The sequence below is a fragment of the Crotalus tigris genome, unplaced genomic scaffold (genome assembly GCF_016545835.1).
Source record: "Crotalus tigris isolate CLP2741 ecotype Arizona unplaced genomic scaffold, ASM1654583v1 scf7180000018362.2422785, whole genome shotgun sequence".
Taxonomy (NCBI): domain Eukaryota; kingdom Metazoa; phylum Chordata; class Lepidosauria; order Squamata; family Viperidae; genus Crotalus; species Crotalus tigris.
This window is the reverse complement of record NW_024096964.1, coordinates 1,332,239-1,353,055: the sequence shown is the minus strand read 5'-3', so window position 1 is coordinate 1,353,055 and position 20,817 is coordinate 1,332,239. Positions and strand designations below refer to the sequence as shown.

Genomic DNA, 20,817 nt, shown 5'->3' with positions numbered 1-20,817 from the left:
ATCCAGGTCATGGCTGTCCCAAACGTGTTTTTTCCAAAAGGCAACTGGACTTTCTTGGAACTGAAGAAATGTCTTGCATGAGAAGTGAGATGTTTTCAAAGAAAAAAAAAACAAAGTCCAGTTGCCTTTTGGAAAAAAAGCACCTTTGGGACTTACCTCTGGATGTTTTAAGTGCTTCAACTCTGGAGGTTTCCAAAAGAGACTGGACAGCCGTTTGTCCAGAATGATATATAGCAGCGGTTCTCAACCTGTGGGTCGGGACCCCATTTGGGGTCGAATGACCATTTCACGGGGGTCGCCAAACAACGCAGTCCGCCATTTTTCCCCCTTTTCCTTAGCTGTGCTACTCCCTTTTATTCTATTGGCTTTTGAAAGCCAATAGAATAGAGTCTCTTGGATAGAGTCTAATTCTATTGGCTTTCAAAAGCCAATAGGAATTGTCCAGGCTGTCTCTGCCCTGCTGAGCCTGCCAAAAGTCCTATTCTGCAAACGATGCTGCACCAGTTGAGTAGTCCTCGACTTACGACCGGTTGAGTAGTCCTCGACTTACGATCGGTTGGAGGTCGTGGCATTAAAAAGGTTGAGAACCACTGATATATAGCATCTCCTGTTTGGGCTGGGGATTAGACAAGAATACTTCAAGGTTCCTTCCAATCCTATTATTCTATGTTCTATGTCCTAAAACCCTGTTATTTTGATATCCAGGTGTCAGAATGCTTCATAAAGTACTAGGCCGATTAATAGGAGCTTGTCGGGAAGATGGATGAAAAATTATCTTTCATTAACAAAATAAACATAATCTCAAAAGGTGTTCACTGTCTCTCAAGTACCATTGAGAATTTTAGAGGGCTATTGCGATGGTAATATTGTACGAGCCTCTGCTAGTGGCCTTCTGGGTTTTGCGCCTAAACAGTTACATGGTGGGAAAAAGAGGTTTTGTTAAGTGGCTTTTTTTAAAAAAAAAATGCAGCTTTAATTGCCAAATATCCAGTTTTGGTGTTATTGGACATTTTAAAGAAAATATACAAAGACGAAGATGAAAAAGGACTAAAAGGATATGAGGGAACATACCAGGGATTTAAAAGGCCATAGATGTTAGCTTGCTAATATATACAGTATCTTGTAAATAGTTGTGGCTATTTTATTGCATTAAAAGATGAAGAAAATATTGTACAGCCTTTACATTTCGAAAAGTTCCAAAACAGGGCAAAAATTAGAGATGCCTTGGTGACAATGCGCAGTCTTTAGTATTACTAATGGGTATCAGTTGGCATCTACAGAGTTCCTTTACATCAAAGTAAGACTTCTGTAGCTTGGCAGATGTTGCTGATGCCAATTTCCATTAGGCCAAGCCAGTATGACAAATGGTCGTTTGGGAAAACCATTCCTGTTTGAGAGAATCTAAATAAAAATGAATTACATTGGATGGAAGGACCGTTACATTCAACTAGCAGAGATGCTTCGCAGCCCAAACACCTGAGATCATTTACCTGGAGATACCATTTCTGTAAAAGTGTAGAATTCCCACCCACCCCTTATTTTGCAGAACCACTATTAGAATGGATCAAGAAGGATCCATTTGAGCACTCGTAGAGCATTCAGTAGGTCAGGGGTGGGCAACCTTGGCTCTTTTATGACTCGTGGACTTCAACGCCCAGCATTCCTGAGCCAGCCAGCTAAAAGAAAGATAGCTCTCTTAGGCTAAAGTGGCACATTTTTTGCATTTGTCTCAAAAATGTTTTTTCAAAAGGCAACTGGACTTCGTTTTTCCTTGAAGATGTTTGGTTTCACATCCAAGAAGCTTCATCGGTTCCTGCAGGAATGTGGGGAGGATGGAAGGATCATATTTCTTTGCAGTCATCTGGTCGTTAGCACTGTCTCTGAGAGCCGTTGAGCCCCCTTGGGGCTTTGTCTGTGCCCTCAGGGTCATCTGAATCAGAGTGCCAGTGGGTGTGGAACAGTCTTGGAACTGCTGAAAGAAGGTCCCCACACGCATTTGCACTATTCTGGTGACCCTGAGGACACAGATAAACCTCCAAAGTGGCCTCAACAACTTTCAGAGAGAGTGCTAACAACCAGATGACTACTAGGAATATATATCCTTCCATTCTCCACTATTCAGCCAGAAGTGAAGAAGCTTCTTGGATGAGAAGTGAAACGTTTTCAAGGAAAAAAACCAAGAAAGGCCAGTTGCCTTTTGAAAAAGCACCTTTGGGACGACCATGACATTGTTGACTGAGACTCTCCCTAGACATCTTTTGCACTTCTAATCTAGAGAATGCAGGAATGTCTACGAAGAAGGTTCAAAATCTGCAAGAAGTCAGTCATATATGCATGCAACATTGATACATACATACACATACATACATATATGCTAAATTTTTGGATTGCCAACAAAGAGTTAAGGGGGACTGGGATAACTATTTTGAGCTAATTAGCTCTCATCAGCCAGATTCGAACCTGGGCTGCTAGCACGTTAGGCAGCTGCGTTGACCTCTAAGCCACAGGCTCTTTCTCACTTTGTTAGCTGTATCAGGGAGAGAAGGGAAGAGAGTGAGGAAATATGTCTTGAGTGTTTTTTTGATACACCTGTCAGCCCAAATAGATTTCTTCTTCCCATATTTGGGCTGATAGGTATATCAAAAAACCACTCAAGACATACATATATACATACATACAAGAAATGGACCTTGGATCACAATGCTGCACTTTTCATCTTGCAGATTTTGATACACACCTCCTCTGAACACCACTGCTACAATGCGTTACAAAACTGTTACAAGGCGCACATATTTACAACGGGTGGCTTAGTGATTGTTCGAAGTTACGACAGACCTCCCAAGGCTACCTACAACCTGGAATCAAATTTCTCACGGTGGGCCACCCTTATCATCACGTGATTGCATTCTGGCTGCTCAGCAGTTGGCCGGCATTCATGTCCTGTGGCGATGTGATCATGATTTGTGACATTTTTTGTCAGAAACTAATGTTTGATTTCCAGTTTCCACACAAAAAAAATAATCAACACCCATTACAGACAATGGATTTGCTTAACGGCCACTTAAAAAAAGGTTGCAAAATCAGTCACGGTCACGATGACAACGGCACAATTGACTACCATAATTCTGGGCTCAATTATAGCCGTAAGTCAAAGACTACTTATATCTCAATTTTTCATCTTTTAGCATGAACATGCATGGGAAACTTGACTGAATCCCTGTCATTTGGTCACCACGATGTAAAAAAAATGTTGAAACTCTAGATAGAGTGCAGAGAAGAGCAACAAAGATGACCAGGGGACTGGAGCTTAAAACATATGAAGAAAGACTGCAGAAATTGGGTATGTTTAATCTAATGAAGAGAAATATGAGGGGTGACATGATAACAGTGTTCCAATATCTCAGGGGCTACCACAAAGAAGAGGGAGTCAAGCTATTCTCCAAAGCGGCTGAAGGCAGGACAAGAAGCAACGGGTGGAAACTAATCAAGGAGAGAAGCAACCTGGAACTAAGGAGAAACTTCTTGACAGTGAGAACAATTAACCAGTGGAACAACCTGCCTCCAGAAGCGGTGAATGCTCCAAAACTGGAAGTTTTAAAGAAGAGACTGGACAGCCATTTGTCTGATATGGTAGGGTTTCCTGCCTGAGTAGGGGGTTGGACTAGATGATCTCCAAGGTTCTTTCCATCATCATCATCATCATCATCATCATCATCATTATTATTATTATTATTATTTTGTGAAAGGCTGTTTACCCATTTTCGGCCCTGGTTTTCACAACCCATCATTTGCATTAATTTGGAGAAAAGTCCCTTCTGAACTCCCATTACTGGAGGAGGCAGCAATGTGCCAGAAGCCAGAGTTGTCTTACCCTTTATGACAACATGGAAAAATACAACCCAATGAAATGCAAGATGTTGTAGAACGGATTTATTTATGCACACAAAGAAATCAATGCATTTGACAAATATTAAAAAGGACAAGGGCTGTCTCTTGCTCTCTACACTGTGCAATAAAATGTGGCTTCCTGCGGTCATTAAAAATATTCTCAAACATATAGGAATGACGATTGCATTTATATACAAATAAATAGAGGGAAAGCACTCTGTTGTTTTTAAAAAAATATTTTACAGCCTTTACATTTCGAAAAGTTCCAAAACAGGGCAAAAATTAGAGATGCCTTGGTGACAATGCACAGTCTTTGGTATTACTAATGGGTATCAGTTGGCATCTACAGAGTTCCTTTACATCAAAGTAAGACTTCTGTAGCTTGGCAGATGTTGCTGATGCCAATTTCCATTAGGCCAAGCCAGTATGACAAATGGTCATTTGGGAAAACCATCCCTGTTTGAGAGAATCTAAATAAAAATGAATTACATTGGATGGAAGGACCGTTACATTCAACTAGCAGAGATGCTTCGCAGCCCAAACACCTGGGATCATTTACCTGGAGATACCATTTCTGTAAAAGTGCAGAATTCCCACCCACCCCTTATTTTGCAGAACCACTATTAGAATGGATCAAGAAGGATCCATTTGCGCACTCATAGAGCGTTCACTAGGCCAGGGGTAGGCAACCTTGGCTTTTTACGACTCGTGGACTTCAACTTCCAGAATTCCTGAGCCAGCATAGCTCAGCTTGGAAACCCTTCCTTTCTACTCAGCATGGCTGGCTCAGGAATTCTGGGAGTTGAAGTCCACGAGTCATAAAAGAGCAAGATTGCCTACCCCTGCACTAGGCATACAAAAGATCCAAGCTTCATTTCCTTAGCATATTCCACAAAAGTTCGGTCTAGATCCCGATGGATCCCTTATCAACTATATTATTATGGCTAGGATGCAGACCCAGGATCCATCCAATGATCTTATACCCCTACATTCAAGCCACTGCTCTACCACAAAATAAAATCTTTGATTACTAATTTTGATCGGTTTATTTTAAAACTGGAAGACTTGAACTTTTTTTAAAAAAACAAAACAGACAGGATCTCTGTCTTTATAAATAGCCTCTCATGTGGCTAGTGTGCTTGAATTCCAAATAATCCATTGTGTGAGTGAGTTACCTACTATAAATCATCCCCACAAAAGAATACTTAAAGCTCTGAAAAGAGATCACAGCGGGCCATTAAGATAATGCTTATCATTATCAAGGAAAGCTGCCTCAGCTTCAGAGGGGCATGGTCAAAATTGTCAAAATGCTGGACATAATGGTGTAATTAATGCTCTGCCCGTTTTCACTGTGTGTTGCTTTTGTGATTCACGGGAAAAAAAGCAGGTGGAGCTTGGATTGCACTGTCATATCCAGTCCATCTTGATTTTTTTGACCATAGCCCTGTTTAGGTGCATGCAGTTGATAGATCAGACATGGGCAGATCTAGAAAAAAGGGAGCAAGCATTAAGAAAAGATTTAAAAAATACTATGGAGTTCAGAAAAGATTCCCGCACAGGGGGACTCAGCAAAGTTTAACTTTTTAAAACATATTTCTATTACAGTGCCTACCTACGGCACTCCATTTTTTTAAACATTATGTCCAAAAACTACCTATAAACATAAATCTCTCTTCGTATCTTTACAGAATTAAGTGAAACATATAGAAATGACTACTTATGGAAATAATTTTTCAGTAACGATTGAATTTCTTCTTGAAAGTCTAATTGGTCATCAAATGCTTTGTACAACTGCATTGATTCATTCCTCCCTGAAAGAATAGAAACTAGAATAGAAATAACAGAAATAGAAATTTTCTGTGAAAATGTGAATGTGTTTGTGTGTGTCTATAGGAGATATACACACACTTCATCTATGGAAAATAAATCAAATACACGTGTATGTCTATGCATGTACTGTACATCTAGTTTTTACTACTTTTTTTCCCTTTTTTGGCATTCGTTTATTTTTATTTTCTGCATTTTTACATCTGCATGTTTTTGCTTTTGTAAGAATAATACACCTTAATTTTAAGATTTTTTTTTTTTAAGGGAAAAGATTTCAGAGGCACATTTTAGTTTTCAGGAGTCATCCACTGTTAAGAATGGGTTTCATTTATCCCGGAAGGTCTGGCGCTGAGACCTTCACAAAGCTATTTAAATGCTACTCTCTTTCCAGCATTCCCCTCACGCTCCTTTGTTCCTCATCTGATCCAAGATAGCTCACCGAGGCATTTTATGCAAAGCACATTACAGCATAGATACTGATGTTAATAAATGGGTCACACACACTTCCGAAGGAGATGATTGTGGAATTTAATTTGGCAGGGCGCTAAACTGCTGGTCACTGCTCCCCTTTGTTCTGTTGCTCGGAAGGCATAGCTTCCCAACGCAATACTTTTGTGTTGGGAATTTACCGAGAAAATTAGAGAGCGATCCATGGTCCTTTGAATTTTAAATGCAATTTCAGTGCATCTCGGCTGTGCCCTGAAGAAGTACGTGTGCAGTCCCTGCAGACAACCAGTGGATGAGGACAATTACATCACTAGCCTTCTTCTTAGAAATCTTTATCCCAGCCTGAAAGTTCATCGGGCGGAACTCCCTGTTCAGGTGGATATCTGTCGAAGTGGCTGTAGTCCATAGGGCCTGAAAGCTATAAAAGAGTTATGGTATAAGCATACTTGAAGGAAAAGGTTGAAGGTTTCCCTGTCCAGTTGTGACCAACTCTAAGGTATTCATCCCCGTTTCATTGTTACCTTTCCACCGAAGTGGTACCTATTTATCTACTCGCATTTGCATACTTTCGAACTGCTAAGTGGGCTGAGACAAAGAACTGCTGAGGCAAAGAATGAGAGCTCACCCCTTTGCAACATGCTGGGGTCTCAAACGCAGGCTGCCAGCTTTCCAGCTGACAAGTTTAGTGTCTTTAACCGCTGAACCATCAGTCCCCTTTTAAGCATACTTGAACAAAATCTTAAAAGAGATATTTTGCTACCAGATCCCATCAAATTATTATGCCCTATGTTGGGCTTAACACGTGACAATCACAATAAAGCCCATGCCCAGCTACCCCTTTGGATCCAATTTCTGCCATTTCTGCCTGATGTCCCATCAGGCCTTGCATGGGAAGGTCTTGGCAAGACTTCATTTCATTACAAGCCTCTTTCCTATTGGCTGACTAGGCAACCATGGGTATGGATTGGGGATTACAGCCAATCAGTGTTCGGAGATGTGTTGTACAACACCAGGCTTTGCTAGTGAGGTCTGTAACAGAGAGGTTTTCTCTTCTGGACATTCCTCTCCAGATTTTTCTGGAGGATTAGATGGTCAAAACAAATTAATTTGTATAGGTGCCCCTACAACATAACTGACTTAGGTTGTGTTATTTTAACTTTGTCATAATTAGATATATTTGGAGTTATAAGGGATGAAATGAGCCAACCAACTCGTTGTTGATAGGTCCACAATACAATAACTCTGTCCCCACTGACCCAAATTAGTGTGGAGGGAACAGTACCTCTGTGGCATCTTCATAACACATATCTTAAAGGGGAACTCCAGTAATACTGTTCCTGATAAAAATGAGACACTGGCTTGTGCATGTAGCTGATCATTAATTTAAAAGGGACTGCTTGAGTACCTCTCTTTTTAGGGGTGATGACAACTTCATTGCTTTGAGTCCTTCCCAGTTAAAACCATTCAGCCACCTAGAATGGAAAGTTAAACAGCAAGACGGTTATTTAACTGGTGTCCCACTTATGGTCCCAAACAAACCTGCCACTGCATCTTACTGTTAAAATAGGGATGGATATTGGAGAATATTTTTTCTGTTCAAGGGCTGCAGTGTCCTGTCATCTGTCAAGGGTCCATAATAAATAAGTCCATAATAAATCCTCCCTGTTACACACCGAAACCTGTCTGCCCTACGTTTTCTACCAGTGGACTGCTATAATGCTAAGTGGGGATGATTGTGAGAAACAGAACAGATCCTATCTAGGGATTGATTAGATAAGAGACAGTGGAGCCTGCAGCTGCATACTGGGTGGAGAAAGAAATTCTTATCAGGACTAAAAGCAAGGGTGGGAGATTTGTATCTTTAGTCTTGCAAGATTGATACCAGCTTTTCTAGCTAGTCCCGAGGGGAAACATGACTTGATGAGCTAATTCTACTTTGTTCTAAGGCAGGGGTAGGCCACCTTGGCTCTTTTATGACTCGTGGACTTCAACTCCCAGAATTCCTGAGCCAGCCATGCTGAGGGGAAAGGGAAAGTTTCCAAGAAAAGAGCCGAGGTGGCGCAGCAGTTAGAGTGCAGTACTGCAGGCCACTTTAGCTGACTGTGTTCAGCAGGTCAGCGGTTCAAATCTCACCGGCTCAAGGTTGACTCAGCCTTCCATCCTTCCGGGGTAGGTAAAATGAGGACCCAGATTGTTGGGGGCAATGTAAATATATATATACATTGCTTACTGGTGTACACCGCTTAGAGAGTGCTTGCACTTAAAGCGGTATATAAGTCTCATAAATAAATAAATAAGCTGAGCCATGCTGGCTCAGGAATTCTGGGAGTTGGAGTCCACGAGTCATAAAAGAGCCAAGGTGGCCTACCCCTGTTCTAAGGCCACATTAACAGAATCTTGCAAAACCCAAAGTATAGGTAGTCCTTGACTCACGACCACAATTGAGCCCAAAATTTCTGTTGCTAAGTAAGACGGCTGATAAAGTGAATTTTGCACCATGTTATGATCTTTCTTGCCACAGTTGTTAAGTGAATCACAACACTTAACTGTCACGTTAGTAACACGGTTGTTAAGTGAATCTGGCTCCCACATTGACTTTGCTTCTCAGGTCACAAAAAGTGATCACATGAGCCCAGGACACCGCAACCATCATAAATACGAGCCAGTTGACAAGTGTCTGATTTTTGATATGTGACCATGGGGATGCTACAAAGTCATAAATGACTTTTTTCAGTGTCCTTATAACTTCGAATGGTGACTAAACTAGTGGTTGAGGACTACCTGTATTTCCCCCTTCCTCCCCTTTTACTCTCTGGAAAATAGGGGGGGGGGGATTTCCTTCTGAAATGTTTTGTATGCCCTTCCTCCTTCTGTGGGCCAAGAAATCTTTTGCATGCCAGTTGCCTTGTTTGTATCTCTTCATCATGTCTTCCAAGGTCATTCCCACATACCACTATAATACCAGAGTTTTGGGTTACCTTCCTTTGTGTTAACGCCAGAATATCAAGGAGAGAAGCAACCTAGAACTAAGGAGAAACTTCCTGACAGTGAGAACAATTAATCAGTGGAAGGGCTTGCCTCCAGAAGCAGTAAATGCTCCAACACTGGAAGTTTTTAAGAAGAGACTGGACAGCCATTTGTCCAAAATGGTGTAGGGTTTCCTGCCTGAGCAGGGGGTTGGACTAGATGACCTCCAAGGTCCCTTCCAACGTTACTACTATTACTATTACTATATGTTTAACCTTTTTGCAGTTATTCAGCACATCATTCCTACAGCTTATCTGTTGGGGACTATCTGCCATACCCGGGTCAGACAAGCAATTGGGGTCTACAGCCAAAACGTGGGGGCAGCTTTCCGTATTGTTATCTCTTCTTCCAGCTCCTGACGGTATCTTTTCTTTGTTAAAAGCATCAGACACTTCAAGGAAGGGAGTGTTGGCCCTAACTAGTGATCTTCACTGGTCTCCTGCCTTTGGGATCTGAACTGAGGCCAAGATATACTGTACAATTGTACATTGAAACCAGCCTGACTGTTAATTTGGCCTGAGGGCCGCAGTTACAAACGCTTCTCTTAAGCATTAAAATCAATGACAGCAGTAAAATGAGAGAATTTATGTATAGTCAAACTCTTCATTGATTACTACCCAAATCTTTAAACCTTTACCCTGTGGTAGGATGGGCAGCCAATAAATTTAATAAACAAAAAAATTAAACATATAAATAAATATATACACTAACACACAAACAAATACAATTTACCTGTGCCTCTTAATGTCATGGATTCCATTCTTCAGATTTCCTAATCTCTCTGTAGGACTTTGTCTAGTGTACATTTGTGAGTAAGAGACAGACAGAGGAAGAGGATGAGTACACACTTTATAATTTAGAAAATATCTACATAACTCCATCATTAATTTCCTGGTGCACCTCAGAGACTTGAGAATCTCCAGCTTGATTTGCAGGATAAAAGTGATTGGGAGGGAATCGATTTATTATTACCATGGTTATTATTATTTATATTTTTTCTTTGGGAGCTGAAAGGGGGTGTACAGGGATGTCTTCTTATTTTTTTCTTATCCAGTAACTGAGGTGGGCTGAGCTCAAAACAAGAGACTGGCTCAAAGGCAACTGGTGACACAGGGCTGACCTGGTGACAGACCAAATTGTATATCTTCTCAGGTTTAACACTTTACTATACATTGTACTATCCATGGATAATCTGTGGGGCAGCTGAAGGATTTCCAATCCTTCTGGCTGGTGTGCATATGTGATCGTTTGAGCAGATATTTTAGATGCCATGTCTGCTATGGGAAAGGAACATGGAACTTGAAGACAAAGAAATCTACAAGTTCACTGATGTTTTTGGTGTATATGGGTGACCAGAAAAGTGGCATAGAGCTTTGCCCATTAATAGCCTTATTCTCCAGGAATCTATCCCAAAGAGGTTGAAGAAGCTTCTTGGATGAAAAGCGAAACATCTTCAAAGAAAAACAAGAAAGTCCAGTTGCCTTGTGAAAAAGCATCTTTGGGATAACTGTGACCTGGATGACTGAGTCCAGCTGCAGGTTCTTTACTTCATGAAATGTTTGAGGAGTCTCAAAATCTAAGCTTGGTATCATTTAAAAAAAAAATGCAAACTTCTCCTAGTCAGAGGATTAAAACGAATGACTTATTCAGTATCTGTTAGGGAAGGGGTTCTCAACCTTGGCAACTTTAAGACTTGTGGACTTCAATTCCCAGAATTCCTCAGCCAGCAAAGCTGGCTGAGGAATTCTGGGAGTTGAAGTCCACAAGTCTTAAAGTTGCCAAGGTTGAGAACCCCTGTTTAGGGCAATTACAGTATATATCAATGGGTCTGAAGCAATTCCCATAATAATCAGATATTAATTTCTAACAGCCAAATGTGATCCACAAGATTGATTTACACTGCTTCCTTGCACATTAGTGGTTTGACAGCTCAAGGCTTCCCATGATCCATATATATAATTAAAATGGCTGTAGGTTAATTAAAAGCAAGAGACTAAGAGCATGATTATGTGAAATATTATTCAAGGCATAGAAATGAAGATTTATGGTGTCCATTCTGTTTGAAAAATGGGGACAGAACATCAAGAAATTCTGCTGAAGGTATTATACAGGTAGTCCTTGAATAATGACCAGTCACTTAATGAGTGTTTACATTTATTATGTAAACCAAAGAGGTCCTTTATAGCCACCAAAGAGGTCCTTTATAGCCTGTAAAGCACTTCAGAGCGATTGTAAATGGTTGTAACCACTCATCCACCTCTGTGGTCACGTGACCACGATCTGCAACATTTTTTGCTAGTTGTTGGCAAAAAAATGGCATTTGACTGAGTGGATTCACTTAATGACTGCTACATTTGCTTAATGACTGTTGCGTTAGCTTAACGCCATGATGAAAAATGTCAGAGAAACACTTCAGGTCATGTGGGAATTCTGGGAGTTGAAGTTCACCCATCTTCAAGTTGCCACGGTTGAGAAACGCTGGTCTAAATAGATCTGTATGGAATTACACTGCTTAATAACACCAACGAACATAAGATTTTAGATTAAAATCTGGCTGGATATTGGGTGTTAAAAGAAATACAACGTAGCTCAATTATTCTCCTCACACCTCTGCAACACAATTGTTCTTCCCTCACCTGCAAAGCCGTCGAATCAAATCCTCAGGGCGCTTGGTTACTATTCTGGGGAAGTCCAGTCTCTCAACGCCTTTTAAAATCGAATTGTAGGTCATCATTTGATCGATTCCAGTAAAGGGAGGACTTCAGTAGGTGTCATTTCAAAATTGAGGGAAGGGGAGGAAAAGAAGATGCATGATTATGAAAAAAGAAATTGTGTGTTTTCCTCACATGCTAGGCTGTTCCTCTAAACCAGGGGTAAGCAACCTTGGCTCTTTTATGACTTGTGGACTTCAACTCCCAGAATTCCTGAGCCAGCCATGCTGAGGGGAAAGGGAGAGATTTCCAAGCTGAGCCATGCTGGCTCAGGAATTCTGGGAATTGAAGTCCACGAGTCATAAAAGAGCCAAAGTTGCCTACCCCTGCTCTAAACAAAGACAGGATTTAGATGAATCACAAACTGGTTTTTCTCATCAGCTGTGTTTTGGGTTTCAGATGATTTTTAGGGGGGATTCATAGGTAGTCCTCAACTTACAGCCAAAACTGAGCCCCAAATTTATGCCACTAAGCAAGACAATTGTGAAGTGAGTTTTGCACCATTTTGCAAACTTTTTGCCACGGTTGTTAAGTGAATCACTGCAGATGTTAAGTTAGTGACATGACTGTACAGTGAATCTGGCTTCCTCATTGACTTTGCTCGTCAGAAGGTTGTAAAAGGTGATCACATGATCCCGGGACATCATAAATATGAATCAGTTGCCAGGCATCTCAGTTTTGATCACCTGACAATGGGGAATGCTGCCATGGTTGTTAAGTGCGAAAAACGGTCATAAATCGCTTTTTTCAGTGCTGTTGTAACTTCAAACGGTAACTAAAAGAACGGTTGTAAGTAAAGGACTACCTGTAGTTAGGTTGAACCAAAATGTGAGGATTGATGTTTATACCCAGGAAATGTCAAGGCTGAGTACAGCCTAATGCCAGGGTCTCCAAATCAAGACTGTTAGTTGTCCCAAAGGTGGTTTTCTAGAGGCAACTGGACTTTCTTGTTTTAATTTGAAGATGTTTGGCTTCTCATCCAAGAAGCTTCTTCAGAGAAGTGAAATGTCTTCAAAAAAAGAAAAGAAAAGAAAAGAAAAGAAAAGAAAAGAAAAGAAAAGAAAAGAAAGAAGGAAGGAAGGAAGGAAGGAAGGAAGGAAGGAAGGAAGGAAGGAAGGAAGGAAGGAAGGAAGGAAGGAAGGAAGAAAGAAATCCAGTTGCCTCTTGAAAAATTACCTTCTGGACAACCAAGATCTGGACGACTGAGAATCTCCATAGACATAAGACTATTAGTTCTTTCTGGCCCAAGATTATCTGCCTACAATGGCCTGTAACTCGGGAAGACACCTACCCAGCTACACACTTTTAGTCTTGCCGTTATAAGGACAGTCTAATTGCAGATACTACCGTAGCATTTATTCCTCCTCCTTGTGAAACAGAGAAATGTCACTTCCATTAGCTAAAGGAAGTACAAAATAAACCCTGTATCAGAATTTATGAGCATATCACTTCAAAACTGAGTGGAGACAAGCTATATTGTAGGACAAGGGTTCCCAACCAGGGGTGCGAGACGATATTCCAGGGGGTGCGAAAACTTGGGTTTTCAAAATTATAGCATAATTTGTTGCTGTTATTTCAAACTTTTGTAAGGGGTGCGGGGTATAGAAAAGGTTGGGAACCACTGTTGTAGGAGATGACCAGGCTGAGCCCAAGGAAAGGGGTCAAGCACGTCATCAGTCTCCAGTTCCTTCATACCACAGGAGATCTAAGTCCAGCCCATCTTGAATTCTGTTGACTTACATCTACCATCTATTTGCTTTTACCATTAGCTGTTCAGATTTTTGTAGAGAGCATTAGCTTATAATAAAGCTATATTCTTTTTGAATTGCCTGGACTCTTCATTTCCTGCACTTGACATATATTTTGGGTTTAGAGATTTTAAAGACTAATGTTTTATTTATTTATCTGTATCCCGTCTTTATTATTTTTAAACTTAAGGCAGAGAACATAACCAATACACCTTGCTCCTTCTACTTTTTCCCACAACAATCCTATGAGGGGCTGAGAGAGAGATGGCTCAAAGTCATCCAGCTGGCTTTCATGGCTAAGACGGGACTAGAACTCACCGTCTCCTGCTTTTTAGCCTGGTGTCTTAGCCACTAGACTAGACCAAAGTGGCTTTCTATAGATTCTTTAAGTCTTCTGCAAGGCTTAAAGTATACCCTTGCTCCTTCAAATGTCCCAATGTAAAGAAAAAAATCCAAATTTTTAGCCCTATCCCTTCAAAGGAGGGCACAAATATAAGACTAATGAGCTACAATTTTGGCAACCTTGCCATGAAACACAGCTGAAAAATAGTTGCCATACAAAGGGCACCTCACAACTTGAAAAAAACAATCAGCAATTGCAACTGATAGTGAGCACAGTGTGCCCCTTTTTGCTTTCTGGGCTGTTCTACACCAAACCTTCTCTGTTTCTTGCATACCCAAAGATGAAGTAGAAACAATTCTCAGATGTAGGACAAGAGTTGTGTACAACCCTTGAGCTATGGGCCCCTCTCTCATTTTATAAGCATAAACCTTATGAACCCAATATGGCCCTCAGTCTAGGCCAGAAGAATCCAGTCTCCTGGGACATACTTTCCTGTAAGCAGTTCATACACAAGGATTCCGAGGGACCAAAAATCCACACTGAAATCATGGCCTTTATTCAAAATGACTTCAGGTGCGACATATTCAGGAGTCCCACAGAAGGTCCAGGTCTTCTGCCCTGCTCTGATTTTCTTAGCAAACCCAAAGTCAACCTTGTGGGTCAAAGAAGAGAAGAAGAGGCTGTTACTGGATAGTTTTACCTCAGGTTATTTTTCTTGTTTCTGTCTGTTATAAGATCTTCTACTGCAGTGTTTCCCAAACTTGACAATTTTAAGGCATGTGGACTTCAACTCCCAGAATTCCACAGCCAGCATTGCTGGCTGTGGAATTCTGGGAGTTGAAGTCCACATGCCTTAAAATTGTCAAGTTTGGGAAACACTGTTCTACTGAGATGGATTCAATATTCTTCCTCATACAGTGGCTACTAGATACATCTTGGGAAGAGTATAACCAAAAGAGTAGCAAGCTATCTTTTGCTATTAGTCCTTAGTAATTGGAATTTGACTGCAAGACTTAGTAATTGGAATTTGACTGCAAGCACTGTCTTATGCCTAAAGACATTTACCCATGTAGTAGGGCTGTATTGCTATTATCCTTCTCATCTTTCTCATTTTCTCATCTTTCCTACTACCTTCTCCTATTGGGGTCTTATGATTTGTCATTTGTTTGTATCTTATGATTTATTATTGTATCTTATGATTCATGATCTATGACCTACCACTTTGTTGCTTGTATGTATACTGAGAGCTTATGCTCAGCAGACAAATTCCTTGTCTGTCCAATCACTTGGCCAATAAAGAATATTCCTATTCCACATCTGAAATCCCCAATATATACCCTTCTCACTCTATAGTTTTGATCAACTGTAAACACTGCAGGAACTTGTTAGTGCGTGGGAAATTGACAGGAAAATATATTACCAGTTTAGCAAAGAAAGAGTCAGGATTGTCTCTAATGAAAAATAATATATACTGTAAATGCATTTGTGTTAGCATGTAAGTATAAATCAATATATGTCTTTCCACAATGATATTTCTTCCTAACATTCAAGATAAAATAATTTTATTTTCAGTAGCATAAATGTGTAAAGATATAAGCATTCTTAAACTTTCCTTTGAATGGTTGCATAGTTTCATTCCACACAGCATTAGCCTTGTGAACTCTCAAGCTTCCTCCTTCCGTTATATATTCAAGATGGACAGTATTTAATATTTATTTGCTACGTATATGTAGGGATGTGGGTCTATACATATGTTGTTCATAGTATGTTTAGGTGTGCGTCATGTATGTGTTTCACTTTGAGAGCGGGCAACTAAATTTCATTTTTGATGAGTGCTGTTGTGCCCACAGTAAAAAAATGACAATAAAGGTTATCTTATCTTATCTTATCTTATCTTACCTTACCTTACCTTATCTTACCTTATCAAATGCAAAACAAACTTTTCTTAACAATGCCCCTATATTTCTTTTTTTAAAAAAACTTACCAACTTTATATAACCCTGGGCATCCAAAATTAAATTTTCTGGTTTCAAATCCCTGTAGATTATACTCATAGAATGCAAATATTCAATAGCTTCTGTCACACACCCAACACAGAACTTTGTAGTGGTTTCATCAAAACTACTCCTGAAAAAAGAAAGAAAGAAAGAAAGAAAGAAAGGAAGGAAGGAAGGAAGGAAGGAAGGAAGGAAGGAAGGAAGGAAGGAAGGAAGGAAGGAAGGAAATGAATTAAGGGTAGAAGGAATGATAGAAGGAGAGAAAGATATATAAATAAATAAATAAATGGAGGGAGGGAGGGAGGAAGAAAGAGAAAGAGAAAGAAGGAAGGAAGGAGGGATGGAGGATAGAAGGAATGAAAGAAGGAGAGAAAAAGAAAGAGAAAGAAAGATTGCTTTCATTGTCAAATTATTTTCAATCTTTCCTCTTCCAGTCTTAGTAGACTCTGAAGAGATACAGTAAAAATCACGAACATAACAAAATAGAAGAAATCATCAATAAAGTAATTCAGTGTATACCCAAAATCATCAGTTGTGTTGAAGTAAAATTATCCTCACAGCATACAAAAGTATAGGGGTCAACATCCAGGAGAGTCCCTTGGACTGCAAGGCGTTCAAACCGGTCAGTCCTAGAAGAGATCAACCCCGACTGCTCTTTAGAAGGCCAGATCCTGAAGTTGAAACTCAAGTACTTTGGCCACCTAATGAGAAGGAAGGACTCACTGGAGAAGAGCCTGATACTGGGAAAGATTGAGGGCAATAGAAGAAGGGGACGACAGAGAATGAGGTGGCTGGATGGAGTCACTGAAGCAGTAGGTGTGAATTTAAATGGACTCCAGAAGATGGTAGAGGACAGGAAGACCTGGAGGAACATTGTCCATGGGGTCGTGACGGGTCGGACACGACTTTGCAGTTAACAACAACAACATCCAGGAGAAGGATGTTGAAAGAGGGAAAATATTGCTTGGAAAGTTACTTATTTCCATCATAGGCTGATGACACTAATCTAAAAGACATTTAACCTCTTCCCTTTTCCCTGGGACTCCTCAGCAGATGATATTCAAAGGGCCACTGTGATTCTTGAGTTGCTATTAAGCATTCAAGTCTAGTAGACAGCGATAATCCATTTTCCCATTAATTTCTTCAGGCCCTGTTTAAATTAGTGGCTATCACAACATCTGATGGAACCAAATCCTGTCATTTAATTATGCCCTTCCTTTGATCATTCCCCTACATTTAGTTTTAATTTAGTTTTAATGAATGAAGACTGTCAGGGAGAAAAAGCGATCTACATTTTTATATATCATGGCTAATTTTTAATACCTGTATCATAACTTCCTTAACGCCCTACCAAAATCCCAGACGCTCTTAGTCTTTGTTCATCCATAATAATTCTGGCTGCCCTTTTTTCAATTTTATATGATTGCTTTTCTGGTCTGCTAATCGATACCAATTGTGGTCTCACCATAGATTTATACAAGAATATTACTGCATTGGATTATTGTTGGTTTTTTTTTTAAATTTCCTTCCTAATAATTTCAAGCATGGAATTGGCCTTTTTTTACAGCAATCAGACTTGAATTGTTATTTCAACAAAATAACAGAGTTGGAGTTTGACCTCATGCTGAGGCAAGAAGTCCTATACCAGGGGCCTTCAAACTTGGCCCTTTTATGACTTGTGGACTTCAACTCCCAGAATTCCTCAGCCAGGCACACGTGGTAAAGTGGTATTAACACTTCACAGTGTTATTTTCAGTCACCCCATAACTCTAAACTCCACTTCTTGATCAGTCTCTAACAATTCAGTTCCTAAGATACATTATATTAGGATCCAAGATTTGGAATTTCCCACGCTAGGTAAAGAAATTGATCACCATATTTTGCAAATGTATATTCACATTTTCTTTCTCATACGTTCATAAAAACAAAATACTTGGTTATATTTTAAATATTAATCTGGTATTTCCTTTCGTGCCTTTGACTGAAAAGTCCATTTTAAGTTGTATGAAATAAAATAAATCCAAGACTCAATTTTGGGGAGTAAGCACCACTCAAGTCAATAGATTTACTACCAGGTAAATCTGCATAGGATCAAGTTGCAGGCTGAGATCAAACATCACTTCATTTTATCAACAATCCAGATTCCTACTGCAGGTAGTCCTCGACCTACGACCACAATTGAGCCCAAATATTGCTAAGCATGACAGTTAAATGAGTTTTGCCTCATTTTACAACCTTTCTTTCACAGCTGTTAAGTGAATCGATGAACTTATTATTAACACAGTTGTTTGGTGAATCTGACTTCCCCCATTGACATTGCTTGTTAAGTCGAAAAAGGAGATGACATGAATTTGGGACACTGCAACTGTTATAAATACACGTCAGTTGCCAAGCCTCTGAATTTTGATCATGTGACTACAGGGATGCTGCAGTGGTCATAAGTGTGAAAAACAGTCATAAGGCCTGTTCAATGTTGTTATAACTTAATAATAATAATAAAGTTGGAAGGGATCTTGGAGGTCATCTAGTCCAACCCCCTGCTCAGGCAGAAAACTGTATACTATTTCGGACAAATGGCTGTCTAGTCTCTTCTTAAAAACTTCCAGTGTTGGAGCATTCACCACTTCTGGAGGCAGGTTGTTCCACTGGTTAATTGTTCTAACTGTCAGGAAGTTTCTCTTTAGTTCTAGGTTGCTTCTCTCCTTGGTTAGTTTCCATCCGTTGCTTCTTGTCCTGCCTGCAGGCGCTTTGGAGAATAGCTTGACTCCCTCTTTTTTGTGACAGCCTCTGAGATATTGGAACACTGCTATCATGTCCTCCCTCATCCTTCTCTTTGTTAAACTAGACATACCCAATTCTAGCAACCGTTCCTTATATGTTTTAGCCTGCAGTCCCCTAATCATCTTTGTTGCTCTTCTCTGTACTCTTTCTAAAGTCTCATCTTTTTTACATCGTGGTGACCAAAACTGGATGCAGTAGTCCAAGTGTGGCCTTACCAAGGCATTGTAAAGTGGTATTAACACTTCACGTGATCTTGATTCTATCCCTCTGTTAATGCAGCCTAGCACTATGTTGGCCTTTTGGGCAGCTGCAGCACATTGCTGGCTCATATTTAAGTGATTGTCCACTAGGACTCCGAGATCCCTCTCAGATTCACTTAACAACTGTGTATTTAATTTAACAACTGCAGAGATTCATTTGAGAACTAGGGCAAGAAAAATCGTAAAAATGGGGCAAAATTCACTAAATAAATGTCTTGCTTAGCAACAGAAATTTTGGGCTCAGTTGTGGTCGTAAGTTGAGGACTACCTGTATAATGCCATTCTTTAAATAAAAATATAAAAATGGGTAAATAATAATAATAATAATAATAATAATAATAATAATAATAATACCTGTCCCTGAGGATGCTCCATAGTTCACCTCCAAGACAGGCTTCTAAGAGCATATAAACATATTTGTTGTCTTTGAAGGTACGATACAACCTGAAGCACGTTAAAAAGAGAGAGAAAGAAACAATAGGCAAATAGTTCTAGTTGAAGATAAAATGCATCTAACATAACAATAATCACATTTCTATAGCACTGCGTGCATGTTGGAACAACTCCAAAATCTGGAGTCCCTGGGTAAAATGAGAACACAAAGAATATTGATCAACCCAACCAAGGGGGCCATTCATGAACAATCACCTAGAATTAAAAACTTGGTGGAAGAAGTTTGTTTGTAGAGGAGAAAATGTGTCCTTTTCATAAAGTTTGTTATAAACATCATTCAGGTTCAAATCACCCATCGACAGTGGAGGATAATAGTGGGCAATTGAGTGAAATAGTCTTCTACTTGTAAAGGTTCTCTGTATGTTTGAAAACCTAGAAAAATCAGAAATATAAAACAGGGGTCCCAACCTATGGTCCGTGGCCCACTGCTGGGCCGTGGCCTACTGGCCACCGGGCCACAGGGCAGGCTGGCCAGTGTGCGCACGTATGCGTGCACTCTCCCCCACTCACGCTAATGCCCGCAGACCTGTTTGCGCATGCGCACGGGACTAGCCGCGGTGAGGTTAGAGCCTGTGCAAACAAGGCCACTAGCACCGTGTGGGCTGTGTGGCCTGTTTGCGCATGCGCATGGGGCTAGTAGCAGTGGGGCTAGCGCCTGTGCACATATGGGGGCGTTAGCCCCGTACGGGTGCGCGCGGCCCTGTTCATGTGTGGCCCTGTTTGCATGTGTGCGGTGTGTGCAGCTGCTTTCTTTCCCTCTAAGCCACCAGCTTGAAAAGGTTGGTGATCTCTGATCTAAAGTACAGGTAGTCCTCTACTTACAACCACAACTGAGCCCCAAATTTATCTTGCTAAGTGAAACATTTGTTAAGTGAGTTTTGCCCCATTTTATGACTTTTCTGTTGTTAAGTGAATTGCTGCAATTGTTAAGTTAGTAACACAATTGTTAAGTGAATCTGGCTTCCCCATTGACTTTGCTTGTCAGAAGGTGGCAAATAACCCCAGGACACAGCAACCGTCATATATATGAAGGGGTTACCAAGCATCTTGAATTCTGATCATGTGGCCAGGGGGAACGTTGCAATAATTGTATGAAAAATGGTCGTAAGTCACTTTTTTCAGTGCCGTTGTAACTTTGAATGCTCACTAAATGAACTGTTGCAAGTCGAGGACTACCTGTATATAAGAGTTCCATGGAAAGTTCTCCACTAAATGCAACTACTCACTATATACGACGAGTGATGCAAGGACAACGAATCCAGTATCCTCAACTTTTCTCGTTAAGTAAAAACATATTGTCACAAGTTCCAACTATTGAAAAACAGCCCAAAAAGG

At 40.3% G+C, this 20,817-nt stretch overlaps 1 protein-coding gene across 1 annotated transcript in view; it reads right to left on the bottom strand.

The window, feature by feature from the left end:
- Positions 1 to 3,915: 3,915 nt before the first annotated feature.
- Positions 3,916 to 20,817, bottom strand: part of PRKG2 (protein kinase cGMP-dependent 2) — a 93,216-nt gene continuing 76,314 nt past the window's right edge. Inside the window, exons 13-19 of the mRNA XM_039350891.1 lie at positions 19,384 to 19,473; positions 15,977 to 16,118; positions 14,480 to 14,643; positions 11,826 to 11,948; positions 9,922 to 9,984; positions 7,568 to 7,634; positions 3,916 to 6,580 (exon numbers count right to left, since the gene is read on the bottom strand). Coding sequence (XP_039206825.1) covers positions 6,485 to 6,580; positions 7,568 to 7,634; positions 9,922 to 9,984; positions 11,826 to 11,948; positions 14,480 to 14,643; positions 15,977 to 16,118; positions 19,384 to 19,473 — 745 coding nt within the window. The 3' untranslated portion in view covers positions 3,916 to 6,484. The remainder of the gene's footprint in view (positions 6,581 to 7,567; positions 7,635 to 9,921; positions 9,985 to 11,825; positions 11,949 to 14,479; positions 14,644 to 15,976; positions 16,119 to 19,383; positions 19,474 to 20,817) is intronic.